At 42.8% G+C, this 21,226-nt stretch overlaps 1 protein-coding gene across 2 annotated transcripts in view; it reads right to left on the reverse strand.

Annotated features, from left to right (window-relative positions):
* LRP1 (LDL receptor related protein 1) overlaps positions 1–21,226 on the reverse strand; it is a 385,437-nt gene that overhangs the window by 158,824 nt on the left and 205,387 nt on the right. For both annotated transcript variants that reach the window (XM_073663345.1, XM_073663344.1), the window contains exons 10-15: positions 10,374–10,517; positions 8,575–8,811; positions 6,106–6,286; positions 3,550–3,772; positions 3,169–3,358; positions 1,379–1,504 (exon numbers count right to left, since the gene is read on the reverse strand). In XM_073663345.1, coding sequence (XP_073519446.1) covers positions 1,379–1,504; positions 3,169–3,358; positions 3,550–3,772; positions 6,106–6,286; positions 8,575–8,811; positions 10,374–10,517 — 1,101 coding nt within the window. The remainder of the gene's footprint in view (positions 1–1,378; positions 1,505–3,168; positions 3,359–3,549; positions 3,773–6,105; positions 6,287–8,574; positions 8,812–10,373; positions 10,518–21,226) is intronic.

The raw sequence follows: 21,226 nt of genomic DNA on the forward strand, positions 1-21,226 counted from the left end.
CAGGTGTGCCCTGTCAGGTTTAATAAGTGGGATTTCTTGACTTAGGAATGGGGTTGGGACCATCAGTTGTGTTGTGCAGAAGTCAGGTGGATACACAGCTGATAGTCCTACTGAATAGACTGTTACAATTTGTATTATGGCAAGAAAAAAGCAGCTAAGTAAAGAAAAACGAGTGGCCATCATTACTTTAAGAAATGAAGGTCAGTCAGTCCAAAAAATTGGGCAAACTTTGAAAGTGTCCCCAAGTGCAGTTGCAAAAACCATCAAGCGCTACAAAGAAACTGGCTCACATGAGGACCGCCCCAGGAAAGGAAGACCAAGAGTCACCTCTGCTTCTGAGGATAAGCTTATCCGAGTCACCAGCCTCAGAAATCGCAGGTTAACAGCAGCTCAGATTAGAGACCAGGTCAATGCCACACAGAGTTCTAGCAGCAGACACATCTCTACAGCAACTGTTAAGAGGAGACTTTGTGCAGCTGGCTTTCATGGTAAAATAGCTGCTAGGAAACCACTGCTAAAGACAGGCAACAAGCAGAGGAGACTTGTTTGGGCTAAAGAACACAAGGAATGGACATTAGACCAGTGGAAATCTGTGCTTTGGTCTGATGAGTCCAAATTTGAGATCTTTGGTTCCAACCACCGTGTCTTTGTGCGACGCAGAAAAGGTGAACGGATGGACTCTACATGCCTGGTTCCCACCGTGAAGCACGGAGGAGGAGGTGTCATGGTGTGGGGGTGCTTTGCTGGTGACACTGTTGGGGACTTATTCAAAATTTAAGGCATACTGAACCAGCATGGCTACCACAGCATCTTGCAGCGGCATGCTATTCCATCCGGTTTGCGTTTAGCTGGGCCATCATTTATTTTTCAACAGGACAATGACCCCAAACACACCTCCAGGCTGAGTAAGGGCTATTTGACCAAGAAGGAAAGTGATGGGGTGCTACGCCAGATGACCTGGCCTCCACAGTCACCAGACCTGAACCCAATCGAGATGGTTTGGGGTGAGCTGGACCGCAGAGTGAAGGCAAAAGGGCCAACAAGTGCTAAGCATCTCTGGGAACTCCTTCAAGATTCTTGGAAGACCATTTCCGGTGACTACCTCTTGAAGCTCATCAAGAGAATGCCAAGAGTGTGCAAAGCAGTCATCAAAGCAAAAGGTGGCTACTTTGAAGAACCTAGAATATAAGACATATTTTCAGTTGTTTCACACTTTTTTGTTAAGTATATAATTCCACATGTGTTAATTCATAGTTTTCATGCCTTCAGTGTGAATGTACAATTTCCATAGTCATGAAAAAATAGAAAAATCTTTAAATGAGAAGGTGTGTCCAAACTTATATATAAATTAAAGGAATAAGACAAAGAAGAGCTGTACCTTTACAGGTGACATTGTCATCATCCAGAATCTGGTCTTCAGCACAAGCACACTGTCTGCTCCCTGGCACTGCCAAGCAAAGGCTACTACATCCACCATTATTTACCCGGCAAGCATTGGAGCCCACTGAAAAAAAAAAAAGAAAAATAAACTTTTAGCAATGTGATAACACAATGAAATAAAAAAATCCTTGGGGATAAATCAAAACAAATTAGAAAAATAGTCAAAAAATGGCATCACTACAATAATTATTACTCACTTCTCTGATAAAAAATAATAAAGGCTAGTAGAAGTGAAAACTATACTAAGCTTAAGGGCTCGTTCACACTCACGTATATACTCATGTGAGAGGATCGGGCAGATTATGCTAATGACACTCGGATCAAACTCTGTCAGACATTGATCCTAGTGTCATCTGAGTGTGATCAGATTCTCTCACATGAACTTAATTTCTCCATCTTCTCCATCGTCTCTGTGAGCGTACATCAGATTGCACTCAGATGACATCAGAGTGCAGTCCAATGCTTCACTCGCAGCCATAGACTTATATGGGTGCACATGATCTGATTCTCAGATGGACTCACAGCATGCCGAGATTGTTTTCTCATGCCGTATCGGCCTGAGAAAATAATCGCAGATCTGCACTGCCCCATAGTGTAACAATGGGCTGATAAAACACCGTCCGAGTTATACGCCAGTGTGAATGAGCCCTAATAAGAACTCTTCTTGATAGTACATCCCATGGATATTTCCTATGGAGCAGCTTTTGGTCTATTCTTTCTTGGGGAGAAAACTTCTAAAAATTGAAAGAATACAAACAATTAGAGTGAAACAACTGAGCACTGTTTTTAGGTGAAAAACAAGCAAAAGGAACAGAACAGAACGTAATAAAAATGATGGTCTTTTTATACTCATGAAGTTCACAGTTAAAGAATGAAAGCATCCAAATTTATTTTAAGGAATGCAAAAAAAAAAGAGGGGATCCAGATATAAACAGCATATGTTTGTCTTAGTAAATGTACAAAACACTTTTTAACAAAAGGCGTAGGGGAAACACTCCAACCCAGAGAGCTCACAAACAATGCAGTGCTTAGAGACTATAATAAGTGCCCCATTCTCGCCATACTGCACAACGCTTTCATTGTAAGCAGGGCTGAGGGATGAATCCTCCACACTTGGGGCAGTAGTCAATGCTACTGTTAAAGGGGTTATCCAGGACCATTTTATTTTTTTACTACGTGCCCAGAAACTAACAGGCATGTAATTGTTGTACGCGGCGCCGGCTCAGAGCGATCACTGACCGATCTGTCAGCGGATTCAGCTGCTCCACAACAACAGAGCACCTCTTCTTCTTCCACTCTGCTCTGTTGACAGTGCGTGACTGCAGACGTCATACTGATTGACAGCCGGCTCACAGCAATTAGGCAGCTGGGGGAGCCGGCTGTCAATCAGCATTATTTAGAAAGTTACAAACTGTCATCAGAGCAGAGCAGAAGAGAAGCCGCTGCTCTGTCAAGAAGCCGCTGAATCTCCGGCAGGAACAATCCGGGACCACTCTGTGCCAGCAGAGATCGGCGCTGGGCACAAAAGGCAGGTAGGTAGCAACTTACTGCCTGTTAGCATTAAGGAAATTATTAAAAATTAAATAATCCTGGATAACTCCTTTAAGTCTAACAAACGGTTTCTGAATACACAGGTTACTCAGATCTAGTCCTAAACACAATTTACAATAAAACAAATAACACAGACGTTAGATTGCCTTTGATTTCTAAGAGTTGACATATACTCACCTTGCTGCTGCTGAGCGTCATACATTCGGATCTCAAAGATTGGTGGTCTCTCATTTCTCAGTAGAGTGACTGTTTTTGTGACTTGATCTAAGCGGTAAATGCTACCACTCCTGTATTCTGTCCAGAAGAGGTAGTTACCATAGTGGCAGAGCCCAAAAGCATGATTCAACTCCGTACCTTCATATACTGCCTAAACGGGAAAAAAATATATAAACCTCCATCTCCCATTGACAACAGATTAAAAGAAAAGTGATGGTCAAATAAATTATGATGGCATGACTCTCTCCAACATAAGTAACAGAGACTTGGGTAAGGAGTTTAGAGCTGTCCAAGTAATTCTGCAACTTTTTGACATCATGAGTTTAAGATGACAATTCTTACCTTGCGACTAGTGCCATTAAGGTATACCATTTCGATACGGTCATAAAAGGCATCTACCCAGTACAAAATTTTTCTAGGAATGTCAATGCTCAGTCCGTTAGGCCAGAGAACAGCCTTAGATGTGACGAAGACGTTGCGGTTAGAGCCATCCATCCATGATCTTTCAATCTTTCCGCGTTTGCTATCTTTAGGATCTTCTTCCCAATCAGTCCAGTACATCCACCTTAAAAACATAGATTTAATGAGCATTACATCCACAAATTATCTAAGAATACAATATCCTATAGCCACATTGGTTCAAGTATTGGAACTCTTTAAAAAGCTCATTGTGTTGCCCGACCTTACTGCCAGAAGACCAACATAACCTAAGATGCCAAAAATGAAAGAAATGCACTGCAGATCTAAATGGATTTTCCAGGCAATATACTTATTATGCATGTATTTAGGCTGCAGAATGCTGACATTACTCACTGTCAGAAATTGCAATGTTGCCAAGATGCCACACACCCTCATTCCAGATTCAGCAGGCTCCGGTCACATGCCGTCTAGCATTGCGAAATCAGATCTGAAGTCACAGCCAGTCTCGAACTGATCCTCCTCCCAGCCACTTTGCTACCTGTCTGAGCTCATATCAATCGCTACCTATGCGGAGTTCAGCAGTGGAAATGCCTTTGCTGCTGCGCTCTGCATAGCTAGCAATTGACATGAGCTCAGTCAGTCTAATACAGTATTGACTGTGCAGAGCACAGCAACCTATGACGTAGTCATCTCCACTGCTGAGCTCTGCATTGTCATATGTACTAAATGGGATGGGTGCACAGCTGTGATGTGCAGGAGAAGTGGTGGGGTGAATGTCACTGTCTACAGTGGAAGAGAAGTAGGCAAACAAATATGGAGACACCCAAGAAGGAAGGATAGAGGCACTGATATGTAAATCTGGACAAAGGGAGTATAAAAACCAACAAAAAAAATCTTCATAGGTTTTTATTTCAGGATCGGAGAACCACTTTCGTGCCAACAATAATACTTTACTTATGTCACCAGGGTTACATAAACTTGATAATAACATAATTACTGTACACAGCATAGCCTGAACAATAAACAGAATTTTTTTTAAAAAATTCCAAAGTCAAATTAGAAAACAGCAAAAAGGCAATGGTACTCACCAGCCAAGGTGTCAAGAAAAATGCCCACCAGGATGTAAGAAGGAGGCAACACAGGTTCAGAATGCTGATGAACAATCACTCTCATCCCCTCTCACTGGAGGAGCAACTGCAGTGAGAGGGGATGAGAGTGATTGTTCATCAGCTTTCTACTGTTTTCTAATTTGACTTTGGAATTTTTTAAAAAAAATTCTGTTTATTGTTCTGGCTATGCTGTTTGTTTTTAATGATAGAGTAGGGACTCGCAAAATCATGAGGACCCTTTACGTTTGGGTTGCGAGATTACGTATTTTGGCCAAAATATTAACTAATACCTCATATGATATTTTTGCACTTTTTTAATCTGCCAGGGTGCAGCCATGCCCATTAATGGTGACCTTGTGAACTAGGGGCTTTGCACCTCTGCGATGCACGGATAGGGTGCCGGGCATCCCGCCTAATCGAATAGGAGGGGCGTGTAATAGGATGCGGACTAGGCACGGTGCCGCAAGTGTGTGAATTGCACCCTATTGCAAGTTTCATCTGTGTGCAGTTTTAGTGCTAGGCAGTCGCTCCTCCATTGAGAGGGGATGAGAGTGATTGTTCATCAGCATTCTGCACCTGTGTTACCTCCTTCTTACAAAAGGGGGCTGGCTGCGTCCTGGTGGGCATTTTTCTTGACACCTTGGCTTGTGAGTACCATTGCCTTTTTCCTGTTTTCTAATTACTGTAGAGCAGCTGGACGGCTTGTTAAGAATCTATGAACATGGTTACAAAAATCCTTTTTTCCTTATAGGCTCCTGAATAAGGACTCAGTCAGAAACAATGCTACATGGTATATTCAAGTTAATAAAACCCTGATGAAGCAAGTAAATGTTTACTTAAAGGGGTATTCCCATCTCCAAGGTCCTATCCCAATATGTAGTAAGTGTAATAATAATAATATTAGCAAATACCTCCAATTAGAAATGTTGTATAGTATTTTTGATTTGCTATCTCTCTTACCTCATATGCAGGCAATACATGACCTTAGGTATCCATGGTTACGACCACTAGCAACTAACTAACTGACTTTATCAGTGGACGTAACCATGGATACCTAAGGTCCTGCGATGACTGCACATGAGGATAGAGAGATTGCGAATCAGAAAAAATATACTACATTTCTAATTGGAGATATATTTGCTAATATTACTATTACACCTACTACATGATGGGATAGGATCTTGGAGATGGGAATACCCCTTTAATGCGTGGATCACATCTGGAATGAAGATCTTCTCTATGGTATTCTTCTATACTATCTAGGAAACTTCGTAGAAATCCCCGCCAAAAAATACTCTCTATATTGCCAAAGGAACACACTGGCACCTTACATACCGTAATATTATTAAAAAAATGATTGATATCTTACCCATTTAGCGGATCCACCACGATGGCTCTAGGATGGGTCATCTTGCCCTCTACTAAAGTTTTCCTGGTTTGAGATGCCTTCTCTAGGCGAGCCACACTTATGGTTTTCTTTGGGCCATCATCTGTCCAGTACAGATTGTTTCCCATCCAATCTACTGCAACACCTTCTACGTTATGGATCCCTTTATAATGCAAAGACATTCAAAACAATATTTATAAAATACATCCAATTCATTCATTCTGGGTGTAAAATAAAAAAAAACTGCTAAAATGTACTATACAAATGAGTTCTACAACTATTCCTCCATACGGGAGAGGAAGCGGCTACATACACCGGTATGTGTGCAACTCGCACTGCAGCGTAGATCAGCAAATTGCATCCAAAGCATTGGTGGAAACTGATTATAGAATTATAGTTACATTAGATCCATAAAATACAACAAAACTACAATTATAAATCTAAATTAAAAAAAATGTAATGCAGTTAATCCCAGGGAGAACCAGGTACTGTACCTGAATATAGCCAAGTGGAATACCAACATAATATATATATATATAGGTAATTTACAGAGAAATGAAGTTATACAAATCAGCAGGAAATATATATATATTTTTTTTTTTTCTTTAAGTCATAGTATATGATGAACCATAAACTTTATAAGGAATATGTCATCAGGATTTTACCCCCAAACTATGTAATTCTTTCAAAGACAAGTCCAGCAGTACCTTTACATGGCCAGTCCGATCCTCCGTTACTGAGAAATCAGTGTATGAGTTGATATGTAAATGAGTCTAAAGAGCTATTTATAGATCTGCAGCCTCTGTCACTCCAGCTCTATTCCCCATCCATTACTGCCTCATCCTGCTTCACTGACAGGCTCTATGCTGTGTTACTTCAGGCAAAGGCGCCGTCTGACAAGCAGGAGGAGGCGACACTGGGCAGGGATTAGAGCTGGAGTGACAAAGGCTTCAGATCTACCATAGTCATTTTTATATCAATTCAAACACTGATTTCTCAGTAATGGAGGTAAGGGACTGGCCATGTAAAGGTGTTGCTGGACTTGTCCTTGAAAGAGCTACATGAACATATAAGTAGTTTGGGGGTGAAATCCTGCTGACAATGTCCGTCTAACTTGAGATCTTCATTTCTCTTCTGTCTTTGCAATTTTCATCAAGACGATTGATGAAAAGTAACTTTGCAATTGCTGCCATATTACCATAGAGTGGCATCTTATACCACTGAGAGCCAGATCAGACTTTCTCCATCTTCAATGTACAAAGGGCAACACAGCCCAGCAATAGCTCCATGCAATATCAGGGATGACCCATAGCAATGAGTTGTCTTGTTCCCTGGAGGAGCCCTGCATGCAACATTTATCTCCAGCCTCTAATCATGAAAAATTAACAACATACTATAGGCAAATACTGAAACAACAATGAACAAATTCATAGATGACTACAAAAAGAAGCAAAACACATGATATAGGGCAATGTGTGAGTAAAGCATCCATCACATCCCGCACAACACTCGGTAGGAGAAACAATGGATTATAAATCCATAAATCCCACTAAACACAAATCAATGTATTGAAGACGTGCTGTAGAAATATCTAGGATGGTAAATTTGACCTCTACACACAAAATCCAATTCACTGACTATGGCCAACTCTAAAATAATTCCATTAACGCTCATGAATCAAGAAAATTTCAACTTTGCTGACTGAAGATGGAGCAGTAATATAGGTTATTACAGGATCTCCCAAAAAAGAGCAGAAAGTGACAGCGCAATGTCAGAGACAGCCGTCCATGGGCCATCACACCTAGTTAATTAACTGGATCCTACCAGGCTGGACAGCTCATGTCACAGGCAGGAAAGAATGCAGAAGCCTCCGGGAATTGGGGGGAGGGGGAGAATCATTTGGCAGTGAAAGTGGGACGCTTTTTTAATTTCTTTACAGGAATCAGACTTGAAATTCGACAATGCCTAATGAAGACTACTCATACGGAAAGCCCTAATCAGGCAAATTCAAGTGGAAAACTCAGAAAATAGTCTCGCATCATTCATTACATTGTAAGGGGGTAGAATGTTAATGCCTTGTGGCCTCTATCACTGACTCAATGTGGAGCACAATCAGTGCAATGTATAAAGTAATAATGCCGGAAATTATACAGGTTTGCTCTATTTTTCCTATTATAGATATTTGACTTGACAGAGGACCATGCAGGTCTGAAACATGTTGCCTGAGAGCTTAGTGGATATTTCTTTTCTGCGTTTTTAATGTTTGTGTTGTTGTGTTCAACCATTTTTTGTGTTTTTTATACTACTGGATCAATAACACAATTCTTTTAAGACGATGTGAGTGCTGGCTATCGTTTGGACTGCTGCCATTACTGGAGTATTTTGTCGTACACCCGGTCAGGTGAGCTGATTGCTCCTTTTTGGACTTGGCATCGATACACCACACCTCACCTTCATGGAGAATGTTTTCACGACCGGTTCCATCAATCTTTTGTCTTCCAATCAAAAAGCTTGTGGTGTCTGCAAAATACATGAACCCGTACTCGGCATGAAAGTCCAGGGCTCGAGGGTTCATCAAGTTCTCAATGGGGATCATGTGCTCATCCGGAATATTGGCTCCCATATCCATCCCTCTGATTATGCCTGGCCGTCCTCGTCCATAAACCAGAAAGAGTTCATGTTCTGGCTCTGAAACAAGGGAAAACTTGTTAACAGTGTTGATGTATGTACAAAAGTGGTTTCCTTGCACAGGATTAAGTGTCTTTCTGAATAGTCTCCAAGAGCGTAGTGTCGGTTAGCAGTAGATATTAATTTATTAATAGATTCTACAAAGGATCTGTCAACAACGAAAATGGTCATTTGCTCAAAAATGAAATGAAGTGTTCAACGCATAGTATATGACCAAATCAACTTTTTACTGTATTTTCTTAACCCCTTCCCCACATAGTATGTCCTAAGTTGGGTGCACGGAGCCAGTTTAGGAATGGAGCCCACACCATACCGAGCAGATACCTGCTGTCTTATCCAGAAGGCATTTGCTTGTAACAGCAGCAACAGGAGCTAGCTCCAATCACTGCTGTTTAACCATTTAGATGCCGATGGAATTTCATGCCATGGCTGCCATCGTAGTCCTCCTGTGAAGCTCAGGCTGTAGCTGGGCTTCATAGAAGAAAGTCATTGTCTCCATATACTGCAATACCAACCACAGTATTGCAGTATATAGTATACGCGAAAAAAAGATTGTAGATTTAAGTCCCCAATCAAGAATAAATTAAAAGAAGATATTAAAATTCTATACATATATACATACACACAGCTTTGGCAAAAATTAAGAGACAACTGCAAAATTTTCAGTTTCTCTGATTTTTTTTTTTTTACACCGGTGGAGGCGCTGAGGGCCAGATCAGATGTATGCCGCATAAGAGATGCAACCAGCCAAACACAAGCATTTTCTCATTTGGCCTTGATTACTGGGCAGGTTCAGAAAGGGGAAATTATCAGGAAGAAATGTTAGATGGAATGATCATTGCCACATTTAAAAGGGCCTTAATAAACCAATCATTCCAATGTAAGGAGACAGGGCCATTTTCTAGTAGCTGACAATCTATGAGGAAATAGGCTACACAAGGTAAAAAAGTGCATGTCTTGTACAGTGGTCCAGCCATACAAAGTTAAGTATGGGGTTGCCCACCTCCAGGGAAAAAAAGTTTTATTATTTTTTTTTATTTCAATAAATGTATTTGAGGCTTAAAAAAAATCAGTTTTGCAATTCGGTCTCATGTAAAATGTTGCACCGTTTTCCTTTTAAAAGCTCCTTGTTTTGTTTCATTGCACATTTAACTTTGATGTGATCTGTTAGAAACTTTCTCATTGGACTGTCAGAAAGAGCTTACTGATTGATTCTCAGTTAACCCACTTAACAAACTGCAATAAACAATGCAGTAGCAGAGGCCATAAACAGCATAACAAGCATATATTTTGAATGAAACCCAATTACAAAAAAAGATTTATATGCATTTCAAACAGAAAAGGTCCCCAAAGGTGGACAATCCCTTTAATGATCAGCTCATCAGGCCAGTATATGTAAACATAAGAAACATATTTGAGCATCAGAGTTTAAAAGCAGGAAATGTCTGAATATCAGAAGACAGTAATGAACATGTTTAGGAAATGAAAAGTTAAATATGCATGAAAACTAATGTCATTCTCACTGACAGACCAACAACGTAAATAGACTGCATCTGCCTTACTTTTGCACGACTTGCCATCACTGCCAAGACTAAACCCCGATCGGCATCGACATGTTCTGGTTTTGTGATTGCTGCCAAGAAGACAAATATCTGAGCATCCTCCAGGCTTCTTGTACTGATCCAGTTCACAGGCGTGGCTCCGGACTGGAAGGAAAGGCAAGAGAAGGATCTGATGATAACACTTATATTACAAGATCTGGTACAAAGAATTGGTCGCGAGTAGGGACATCACTGTATACAGATTCTGTTTACAAATAAATAGAACCTTGAACTGGTTTTACACCAACAATTCATTATAACAAAACACAATGAGTGTTTTTTGTAGACAAAAGTCTGGATTACCACAATTTATATGAACATTTTAGGTCCAGACCAACACTGATACTTAAAGGGGTATTCTCAAGTTATTAAATTGCTTTCATTAGACAGCGTGGAAATTAACAAGTTTGCAATTGACTTGCTTTTAAGATTTTCTGTCATTCTCCTGCCATGAGAGCTTTTGTCTTTCATGGTGTACAGCTGGTTTCCATGAAGCTCTACAACAAGTGCCTGTCAAAATCCTTGATAGTATGCACAGTAGTTAAATTCTAGGAGAGGGGTTAACTCCTTACATCCCAGCCAGCTCTCACCAGCTCAATGATTTCTGTATCAACTCCTCCCCCTCCCTTTCAGATCCTGACTGAGGGTATGTGCACACGATGCAGAAATGCTCAGGATTTTTTCCTGAGCGTTTCTGCATCTCTCTGGCAGGAAAAAACGCATGCGGATTGTACATGAAGTTTCCTGCCAGGGACATGCGGAAATGAAGCGGTCTTCACTTTCATTTCCACATGCGGGTTGACAAGCGCTTCCCAAGCGATTTTAGCATCACTTGGAAAGTGCTTGACAACTTTACACTATATAAATCCATGCAACCGGCATGGATTTATATAGTGTGTGAATGTCAAAAAATAAAAAATAAATATATACTTTACCCTCTGATGGCCCCCGGTGTCCTGCTTCGCTCGGTCCCGGCTGCCGGCAGTGAAGACTTTATTTTATTCTTTTTTTTTTTAATGGTACCTGGGTCTGGATGAGAGTCCTCTCATCCACACCCGGGTACCATCCGCACATTAGACCGCATGAAAAGCGCATCAACATATACAGTGATGCGGATTCCATGCGGTCTAATGCAAGTCAATGGCGGCAAAAGAGCAGCGTTTCCGCAAAATTAATTGACATGCTACGGATTTTGGACCGCAGCGTTTACGCTGCGGAAAAATCCGCATCATGGGCACAGCACATGCGGATTTCAATTGGGGAACATTGCTGCCCTTCTACCATGCGTTTTTAATGCGTTTCCGCGGCGTTTACGCAACTGCAAAAACGCCGCGGAAACGCATGAAAAACGCATCGTGTGAACTCAGCCTAACTGTTTCTCTCAATTCTGTGGAATCAAAATTCTCCAAGCCCCCAGCAACACAGTCACTCTCCAGAACTATTCTTGTTCAAATGCCCTATTTATCTCTATATGCAAATAGAGTGATAACTCAGAAGAAACCACTGATAGCTGAATGAGTTAAGGCCCCGTCACAATTAGCGACGCTGCAACGATCCCAACAACGATACGACCTGTCAGGGATCGTTGCTGCGTCGCTATGTGGTCGCTGGTGAGCTGTCAAACAGGCAGGCTCACCAACGATCAGGGGAGCAGCGACATCGTGGAAAGAATCTTTCCACGATGTCCTGCTCCTGGTGACCAGTCTGCTGAAGCAGCAGGGTGGTAACCATGATAAACATCGGGTTACTAGGGGCACACGTGCCCCTAGTAACCCACTGTTTATCATGGTTACCACTCTGCTACGGTGAGCGGGAGGTTAAAGCTCACTTTAGCAGGCTCGTAACCACGATAAACAGCGGGTTACTAATTGCGCGTGTGCCCCTAGTAACCCGCTGTTTATCATGGTTACCAGCCTGATCGCTGCTCCCACTGGTCACACACAGCGATGTGTGCTGACCAGCAGGAGGGCAAAGACCAAAAAATGGTCCAGGACATTTTGCAGCGATCAGCGACCTCACAGCAGGGGCCTGATCGCTGCAAAGTGTCACACATAGCGACATCGCTGGTGAGGTCGCTGTTGCGTCACCAAAACCGTGACACAGCAGCGATCTCGCTATGCGAGACGGGGGCTTTACAGCAGAGTTTGTGCTGAGCTTTATAATTTTACTAATACCACAGCTCTACTACTCACCAGAACTGTCCCTCAAGAAGGAGAGCCCGTCCTACCAGAAACCAGGAAGTAAGGAGACTGCTGAGTTGTTCAAGAGGCAACTTTAAAATAACCCTTTGAAGGAAATCTGACACCATGAAAAGTGCAGTCTAATCTGGAGGCACAATGTTATAGAGCAGGAGGAGCTGAGTAAGTTGATATATTGTTTAGCGTGAAAAAATTCAGTATAACCTGAGTTTTATTCGTTTAAAGTTCTATCCTTTTTGGGATTTTTACAGTGGCTGACAGCTATCTCTGTATGCACTCTTATGTAAAGAAATCGGTCACTGATAGGGCCAAAAATCCCAGAAAGAGCAGAGGTTTAAAGCGAACCTGTCAGCAGGATTTTGCTCAGTAAACTACAGGCAGTGTCATGTTGGAGCTGCTGCACTGATTAATATTACACCTGAGGTGAAGAAATCTGTCTTGAGGTTCTTGTGTAATCAGTGTTTGCAGTTTTGAGTTAATGATATGCTCGTTCTCCGGGGCGGGACTGTAGGCAGGGTCTTATCCTGGTGCTCTAGGCCAGAACAGCAAGATAAGACCTGCCCACAGGCCACCCCGAAGCACAAGTATGTTCCTCATCATACAGACAGCCAAAGAGACAGACAGGGGCGGCCTGTGGGCAGATCTTTTCTTGGTGATCTGGCCTAGAGCACCAGGATAAGACTCTGCCTACAGTCCCGCCCTGGAGCACGTGCATATCATTAACTCAAAACTGCAAACACTGATTACACAAGAACCACAGGACGGATTTTTTCAACCCAGGTATCCTTTTAATCAGTGTAACGGCGCCAACCTGACACTGCCTGTAGTTTACTAAACAAAATCCTGTTGACAGGTTCGCTTCAAGTGCTTAAAACACAGGTTATATTGAATCTTTTCTCACAAAACTACTCAGCTCCCCCTGCTCTATAAGAAGACGCCTGCAGATTGTACAGTCATGGCCAAAAGTTTTGAGAATGACACCAAAATTATATTTTCACATGATCTGCTGGCCTATGGTTTTTATTAGTGTTTGTCTGATGTTTATATCACATACAGAAATATAATTGCAATCATATTATGAGTACCAATAGGTTATATTGACAGTTAGAATGAGTTAATGCAGCAAGTCAATATTTGCAGTGTTGCCCCTTCTTCTTCAAGACCTCTGTAATTCTCCCTGGCATGCTCTCAATCAACTTTTGGACCAAATCCTGACTGATAGCAGTCCATTCTTGCATAATCAATGCTTGCATTTCGCCAGAATTTGTTGGTTTTTGTTTGTCCACCTGTCTCTTGATGATTGACCACAAGTTCTCAATGGGATTAAGATCTGGGGAGTTTCCAGGCCATGGACCCACAATCTCTATGTTTTGTTCCATGAGCCATTTAGTTATCACCTTTGCTTTATGGCAAGGTGATCCATCATGCTGGAAAAGGCATTGTTGGGCGCCAAACTGCTCTTGGACGGTTGGGAGAAGTTGCTCTTGGAGGACATTCTGGTACCATTCTTTATTCATGGCTGTGTTTTTAGGCAAGACTGTGAGTGAGCCGATTCCCTTGGCTTAGAAGCAACCCCACACATGAATGGCTTCAGGATGCTTTACAGTTGGCATGAGACAAGATTGGTGGTAGCGCTCACCTCTTCTTCTCCGAATAAGCTGTTTTCCAGATGTCCCAAACAATCGAAAAAGGGATTCATCAGAGAAAATGACTTTGCCCCAGTCCTCAGCAGTCCACTCCCTGTACCTTTTGCAGAATATCAGTCGGTCCCTGATGTTTTTTCTGGAGAGAAGTGGCTTCTTTGCTGCCCTCCTTGAAACCAGCCCTTGCTCAAAGAGTCTCCGCCTCACAGTGCGTGCAGAAGCACTCACACCAGCCTGCTGCCATTCCTGAGCAAGCCCGGCACTGCTGGTAGTCCGATTCCGCAGCTGAAACAGTTTTAAGATACGGTCCTGGCGCTTGCTGGTCTTTCTTGGGCGCCCTGGAGCCTTTTTTACAACAATGGAAGCTCTCTCCTTGAAGTTCTTGATGATGCGATAGATTGTTGACTGAGGTGCAATCTTTGTAGCTGCGATACTCTTCCCTGTTAGGCCATTTTTGTGCAGTGCAATGATGGCTGCACGTGTTTCTTTAGAGATAACCATGGTTAACTGAAGAGAAACAATGATACCAAGAACCAGCCTCCTTTTAAAGTGTCCAGTGATGTCATTCTTACTTAATCATGACTGATTGATCGCCAGCCCTGTCCTCATCAACACCCACACCTGTGTTAATGGATCAATCACTAAAACGATGTTAGCTGCTCCTTTTAAGGCAGGACTGCAATGATGTTGAAATGTGTTTTGGGGGTTAAAGTTCATTTTCTGGGCAAATATTGACTTTGCAAGTACAGTAATTGCTGTTAAGCTGATCACTCTGACATTCAGGAGTATATGCAAATTGCCATTACAAAAAATGAAGCAGTAAACTTTGGAAAAATTACTATTTGTCTCATTCTCAATACTTTTGGCCATGACTGTACTGCATTTTCATGGTGACAAGTTCCCTTTAAAATGTAACTGTGCTTCAGGGTAAGTTTTCAGAAAATAAGCAGCTGTTTATGTACATGAGGAATAATATGATTTCTGGCTATTATATGACTTTTATCCCGTTTTATATAGCAATTTTCCCCTTTGCAGGCTCTAATTACTAGAAGTACTACTATAACAACATCTAAGCTAAGATGCAATTAGGTCCCTCGGTGAAGACAGAACTGAAGACAGATTTGATTGGTTATTAAAAAGAATGTGCTGTCAAAAAATTACCTATTGTTTAAATCAGGTTTCTTTTTTTTTCATATCATTGTCATTAATTGAATAAAAAAAAGAATTAGTAATTTGCTATTTTCACAGTGGCCACTGGGGTTATTTTACGCTCTTAAAGGGGTTGTCCAATACTTGGACTAACCCTTTTTGATCAAAGTGTTTTGGCCCAATAAAATAAAAAACCCTATATTCACCTCCCGTGCTGGCACCCATTCCAGCGGTGTCAGCACTCGCGGTCCCGGGGCTAACTTGCTGCTGATGTGACACATGGCCAATTAGCCTTCGGACAAATCGAATATGAAGAGGAAGTCCGGGATGCAGCTTATCCCTGACTTCCTCTTCATACTCAATTTGACAGGAGGCGGGGAATGTGACGCCAGCGCTGATTGGGCGCCGGCGTCACATGTCCCAACAACCGTAGTGGAGCCCCGGGGAAAGCGACTGCGACACCACTGGAACAAATTTTATCGGGGCCAAGAGAGGGATATGAACAGGGGTTGTCCAAGTAGTGGACAACTTCTTTCACTTCCTGTTGCTTCAGAAAGAGTTTAGGACAGTTTCCTTATGTCAGAGGCAGGTTTACAATGACAGGTAACGCCTCTATACACAGCTGATAACACAGGATCCACCAATCACAATAGGCGATGTGACAGCTTTTCGTCACAATAACCTTTGCTAAGGATCATTATTTTCTTTTTTTTTACCATGCATTACGCTGTCTGCTCATGATTGGTTAACCTCATACAGGCGAAAAAGTCCAGTCCGCCAGTGAGAATGTCTGGCAACATTGGTCTTAGGGTTATGGTAAAGGCAGCAATACAGGGGTCGGCTGAGCAGTTATGGATATGGCCACCTAAAAGAGTAAAGCTACATCTAGATCAGATCATGCCTTCTTTGTTACAAGATGAACTTGCTTTCCCTGTAAAAGTACTTAGCATCATATAATCGGATAAGGAATATAAATATGTAAAAGCCAGAATAATATCTGCACTTGAAATTGGGAAACTAATACGTTTACTGGATACAATCCACTCCCTGAAAACCATTCAGAAAAATTTGCCAGTATCAAAATTCTAGAAAACTGTCAACTTCATAAATAATGTACAGAAAATCAAGAGAAAAGTACCGTATTTCCTAGCAAGCTGCACATTAACTGCAGAACTACTGCCCTGATTCATCGTTTGCGGGTTTTTTAAGTCACTTTCCTTCTTTTTTTTTTTTCTTTTTGCCGTTTTGGGCACCAAATTCATCAAAACGGCACACGCGATTCATGAATTTGTCGCAAAGGCAAAAATGGGCTTTATTCCTGCCTTGAAAGGTTTTTGTGACTTTTGGCACCAATAGTCACAAAAGTTGCGCAAAAAAAAATACACCAGTGGGGATTGGAGTGAAGTTGTGACAAATTTTGAAACTTTTAAAAAATCAAATTGATGAATCAGGTTAAAAAAACATCTGGAATTTCTATACTGACCACAAAGCGGAAAAAAAAAAAAAAACAGGCGATCACATATAAAATAGAGTTAAAAAATGTGCAAATAGAATAATGAATTAGGTGCAAACAGAAAAAAAGTGCAAAACACACAAAACTAGACAAAAACAGGCGCAAAGACTATGATGAATCGGGGCCTCCGAATAGTAAAAGACACTAATATGAAAGACATTTTTCTGTTCCCTTTATCAGGCCATAGTGTAAATCATACAATACAATCGCATGCCACAGCTTGATGCAACGCAAAGGTCGTGAATAATAAAGTAAACCACTATCAGGATAAACCACTTGTATCCACACTACAAAAACTGATCAGACTTCTAACATAAGAGAGTTACTAACACAATAAATCACTGCATTACATGAATTCAGAATTATTAAAAGTTAACCTAAAAGTGTCACCATGGTGGCTGTTCCTCTGCATGTAGTCTATAGAAGCAATAGTTATAGTGATGCCATTTCTATAGATCTAGGCTAATGGTATGAAAAGATCCTAGTTACTTACCGGTAACGGGATTTTACAGAGCCCATGACAGCACCACCTGAGAGAGGGTATCCGCCCACCAAGGACAGGAACCTACTGAATAAAAAGGCGGTACCTCTCCTCCGCATCAGTTTTTTGTTTCAGAGCATGAGAGGGCCTCCGAAGACAGGTTAATACATAACCACCACCTCAACATATGTACTAAACACCTTAAAAAAAGTGCACACCACAGTGATAAAGGGGAGGGAATTAATAGGGTGCTGTCATGGGCTCTGTAAAATCCCGTTACCGGTAAGTAACTAGGATCTTTTCCCCTTCTCCCATGACAGCACCACCTGAGAGATTTATAGAGATTAAATACCACAGGGAGGGATCACCGCTTGCAACACCCTTCTACCAAAGGACAGATCAGTAGAAGAGGAAAGGTCAAGACGGTAATGTTTGTAAAATGTAGCAGGGGATGACCAAGTTGCCGCCTTACATATAATGTCGATGGGCACATCCGCCTTCTCAGCCCAGGAAGCAGCTACCGCTCTGGTGGAATGGGCCTTCAGGTTCTCAGGAACCGGCAGATTGCTAGAAGAGTAGGCTAAGGTAATAGTATCCCTGACCCATCTAGCTATGGTCCCCCTTGTAACCTTAAGTCCTTTCCTAGCCCCCTGAAAGGATATAAATAAAGCGTCACTCTTTCTCCAGGCTTTTGTCACTTCCAAATACTGGACTAACACCCTCCTAACATCTAAGGTGTGAAGCTTATATTCCTCAGAATCCCTAGGATTAGGATAGAAGGAAGGGAGAGTGATTACTTGCGTCCTATGGAACTTGGAGGCTACCTTTGGAAGATAGGCCGGGTCTGGTCTTAAGATTACTCTATCCATACATACTTGAGTGAATGGATGGTTAATGGATAGTGCGTGTAAGTCACTGACTCTACGAGCTGATGTCAGGGCCACCAATAGCGCAGTCTTTAAAGTTAAGATTTTTTCTGAAACCTTCTCTAAGGGCTCGAAGGGAGGTTTGGTTAATGCTTCCAGAACTAAATTAAGGTCCCAAGGAGGCATTCTTGGAACAGGAATAGGTCTGGATCTATGACAGGCTTTAATAAATCTAATGATCCATCTATTTGCTGCCAAGTCATAATTATACAGTGCCCCCAGAGCAGATACCTGTACCTTAAGAGTACTGGTGGCTAGTCCCATGTTTAACCCCTTCTGGAGGAATTCTAGTATGGCCTCAATAGGAACCCTCCCTTTGGCAGACTGACCCGAGGTAGACAAGAACTTAGCCCAGGTTCTACCATAGATTCTAGTTGTTATCGGGTTTCTACTTGCTAGAAGGGTAGTAACAAGATCTGGAGAAAACCCCCTTTGCGTCAATAGCGACCTCTCAAAATCCAAGCCGTCAAATGCAGGCCCGCTCTTTGGGGATGACAGACTGGGCCCTGCCTGAGGAGATCCGGGATGTCCGGAAGAACCCATGGATCTGCTTGGGACATTCTCTTCATCCAAGTGAACCATGGTCTCTTGGGCCAGAACGGGGCGATAAATATAACCCTCGCCCGTTCCTCTCGGATCTTCCTCAGGATAGTAGGGATCAGTACTAAAGGGGGAAAGGCATAAGCTAGAGTGAAATCCCACTGAATCTGCAGCGCGTCCACCGCAAACGCCCCCTCTTTTGGATTCAGGGAGCAAAAGGTTTCGGTCTTCCGATTGTGTCTGTTTGCAAACCGATCTATCTGGGGCTGTCCCCACCGATCCACAATCTGCTGAAAAACGGCTGGATTCAACTCCCACTCTCCTTGTTTCAAGATGTGACGACTCAAGAAATCGGCCTTTATGTTCTCTTCCCCTTTTATATGCAGTGCCGAGAGCGTAACCAGCCGACTCTCGGCAAACCTGAAGATCTGATCCGCTATTAACATCAGAGGGAGAGACCTGGTACCCCCCTGATGATTGATGTAGGCGACTGTTGATCTGTTGTCTGACATTATCCTGATGTGAGGACCCTGAAGAACAGAACTGAATTCTTTTAGCGCGTTTCTGGCTGCCAACAGCTCTTTCATGTTGGAAGAGAGGCTTGTCTCGCTGTCCGACCAGAGGCCTTGTACAGAACGATCCCTTAGGTGAGCTCCCCAACCTTCCGCACTTGCGTCTGTTGTAATTGTATCCGACACCTGGAAGGTCCAAGGAACCCCCAAAGATAGGTTGACCGGAGATGTCCACCAGTCCAGGGAGTTGATCACAACATCTGGAAGAGATATTTTCCCATTCAGGCGACCTTTGAGCCGCCTGTCCGCTGCCAGAATCTCCTGTTGAAGACATCTGGAATGGTGCTGGGCCCACTGAACCGCCGGAATGCAAGACGTCATTGTACCCAACAGAGACATTGCACTCCTCAGGGTGATGGTCGGATTGCTGACAATCTGAGATGTTAGGGATCTGATCTTCAGTTTCTTTTCCTCTGGCAGAAGACAGGTTTGGTTTTCCGAGTCCAGAATGAGACCCAGGAAAGACTGAACCCTCTTTGGTTCCAGCCTTGACTTCTCCAGATTTAACAGCCAACCTAGGCGTCTTAGACTGGCCATGACGTCCGCCAGGGCTAGAGCACAGAGTTGACTTGATCTGCCCACTACTAAGAAGTCGTCCAGATAAGGGATGACTAAAATATCTCTTTCCCTCAAGTGCGCTGTGACCTCCAGAATGATTTTTGTGAAGACTCTCGGCGCCATGGAAATGCCAAAGGGAAGAGCTGCGAACTGAAAATGCCTTACGTGCCTGCCGAATTGTACAGCTACTCTTAGAAACTGTTGATGATCTGGCAAAATCGGGACGTGGTAGTAGGCGTCCTTCAGATCGAGGACGCACATAAAACAGTCCGGAAATAACATCTTTATGGCTGATTTTATTGTTTCCATCTTGAAAGGCCTGTAGATTAAATGGTCGTTCAGTCTCTTTAAGTTCGCAATGGTCCTGAAGGAGCCGTCCGGCTTCTTTATTAGGAAGAGGGTCGAATAGAATCCTCTTCCTTGCTCGGGTGCAGGTGTTTCCACCAGAACTCCTTTCCTGAGCAGAGAGAGAACTTCCTGCTGTAAGGCTATCTGTTCCACTAAACCTCTGGGGGCTGATATTTTGACAGTGTTCTTGGGCCTGCTCTTGAACTCTAGTGTGAGCCCCCTCCTGATTATCCCTAAGATCCAAGAATTGGATGAAATTTTCTTCCAGGCAGGCAGGAAGTGGGACAATCTTCCTCCCACCTGGGGGGAACTGTCACTTAGGGGCTTTCTTATTCTCGGAGGAGGGACCCCCAAACATGAAGCCTCTGCTATACGGCTTTCGGTCTTTCCAGCTACCTTGGTCTCTGGGAGCTTTACTGCGGCTGTATTTTCTCTTCCGAAAGGAACTGTTAAATCGGGAACCAGACACCGTGGGAAATCCATGTTTTTTGTCTGCGGCTTTATCTAGGATGTCATCTAGACCTTTGCCGAACAAGAAGTCCCCCTCACAAGGGATTGAGCACAGTTTAGACTTTGACTGCACATCTCCTGGCCAGCTCTTGAGCCATAGCGCCCTACGGGCTGCATTAGAGAGGTTTGCAGACCGGGCAGCCAGCCTAACTGAATCTGCCGATGCATCTGCCAGGAATGCAGCCGCTCCCTGCACAAGAGGAAGGTCTGATAGAATTTTCTCCCTGGACACATTCCCCCTGATCTGGTCTTCCAATTGTTGAAGCCAGATAATCATAGATCTAGCAGTGCAGGTCGCTGCTACTGCCGGTTTAAGGGCCCCTGCTGACGACTCCCAGGTTTGCTTAAGGAAGGACTCCGCTTTTTTATCCAGCGG

The sequence above is a fragment of the Phyllobates terribilis genome, unplaced genomic scaffold (genome assembly GCF_046119375.1).
Source record: "Phyllobates terribilis strain yellow unplaced genomic scaffold, ASM4611937v1 Scaffold_2__4_contigs__length_985480577, whole genome shotgun sequence".
In the NCBI taxonomy this organism is placed as follows: domain Eukaryota; kingdom Metazoa; phylum Chordata; class Amphibia; order Anura; family Dendrobatidae; genus Phyllobates; species Phyllobates terribilis.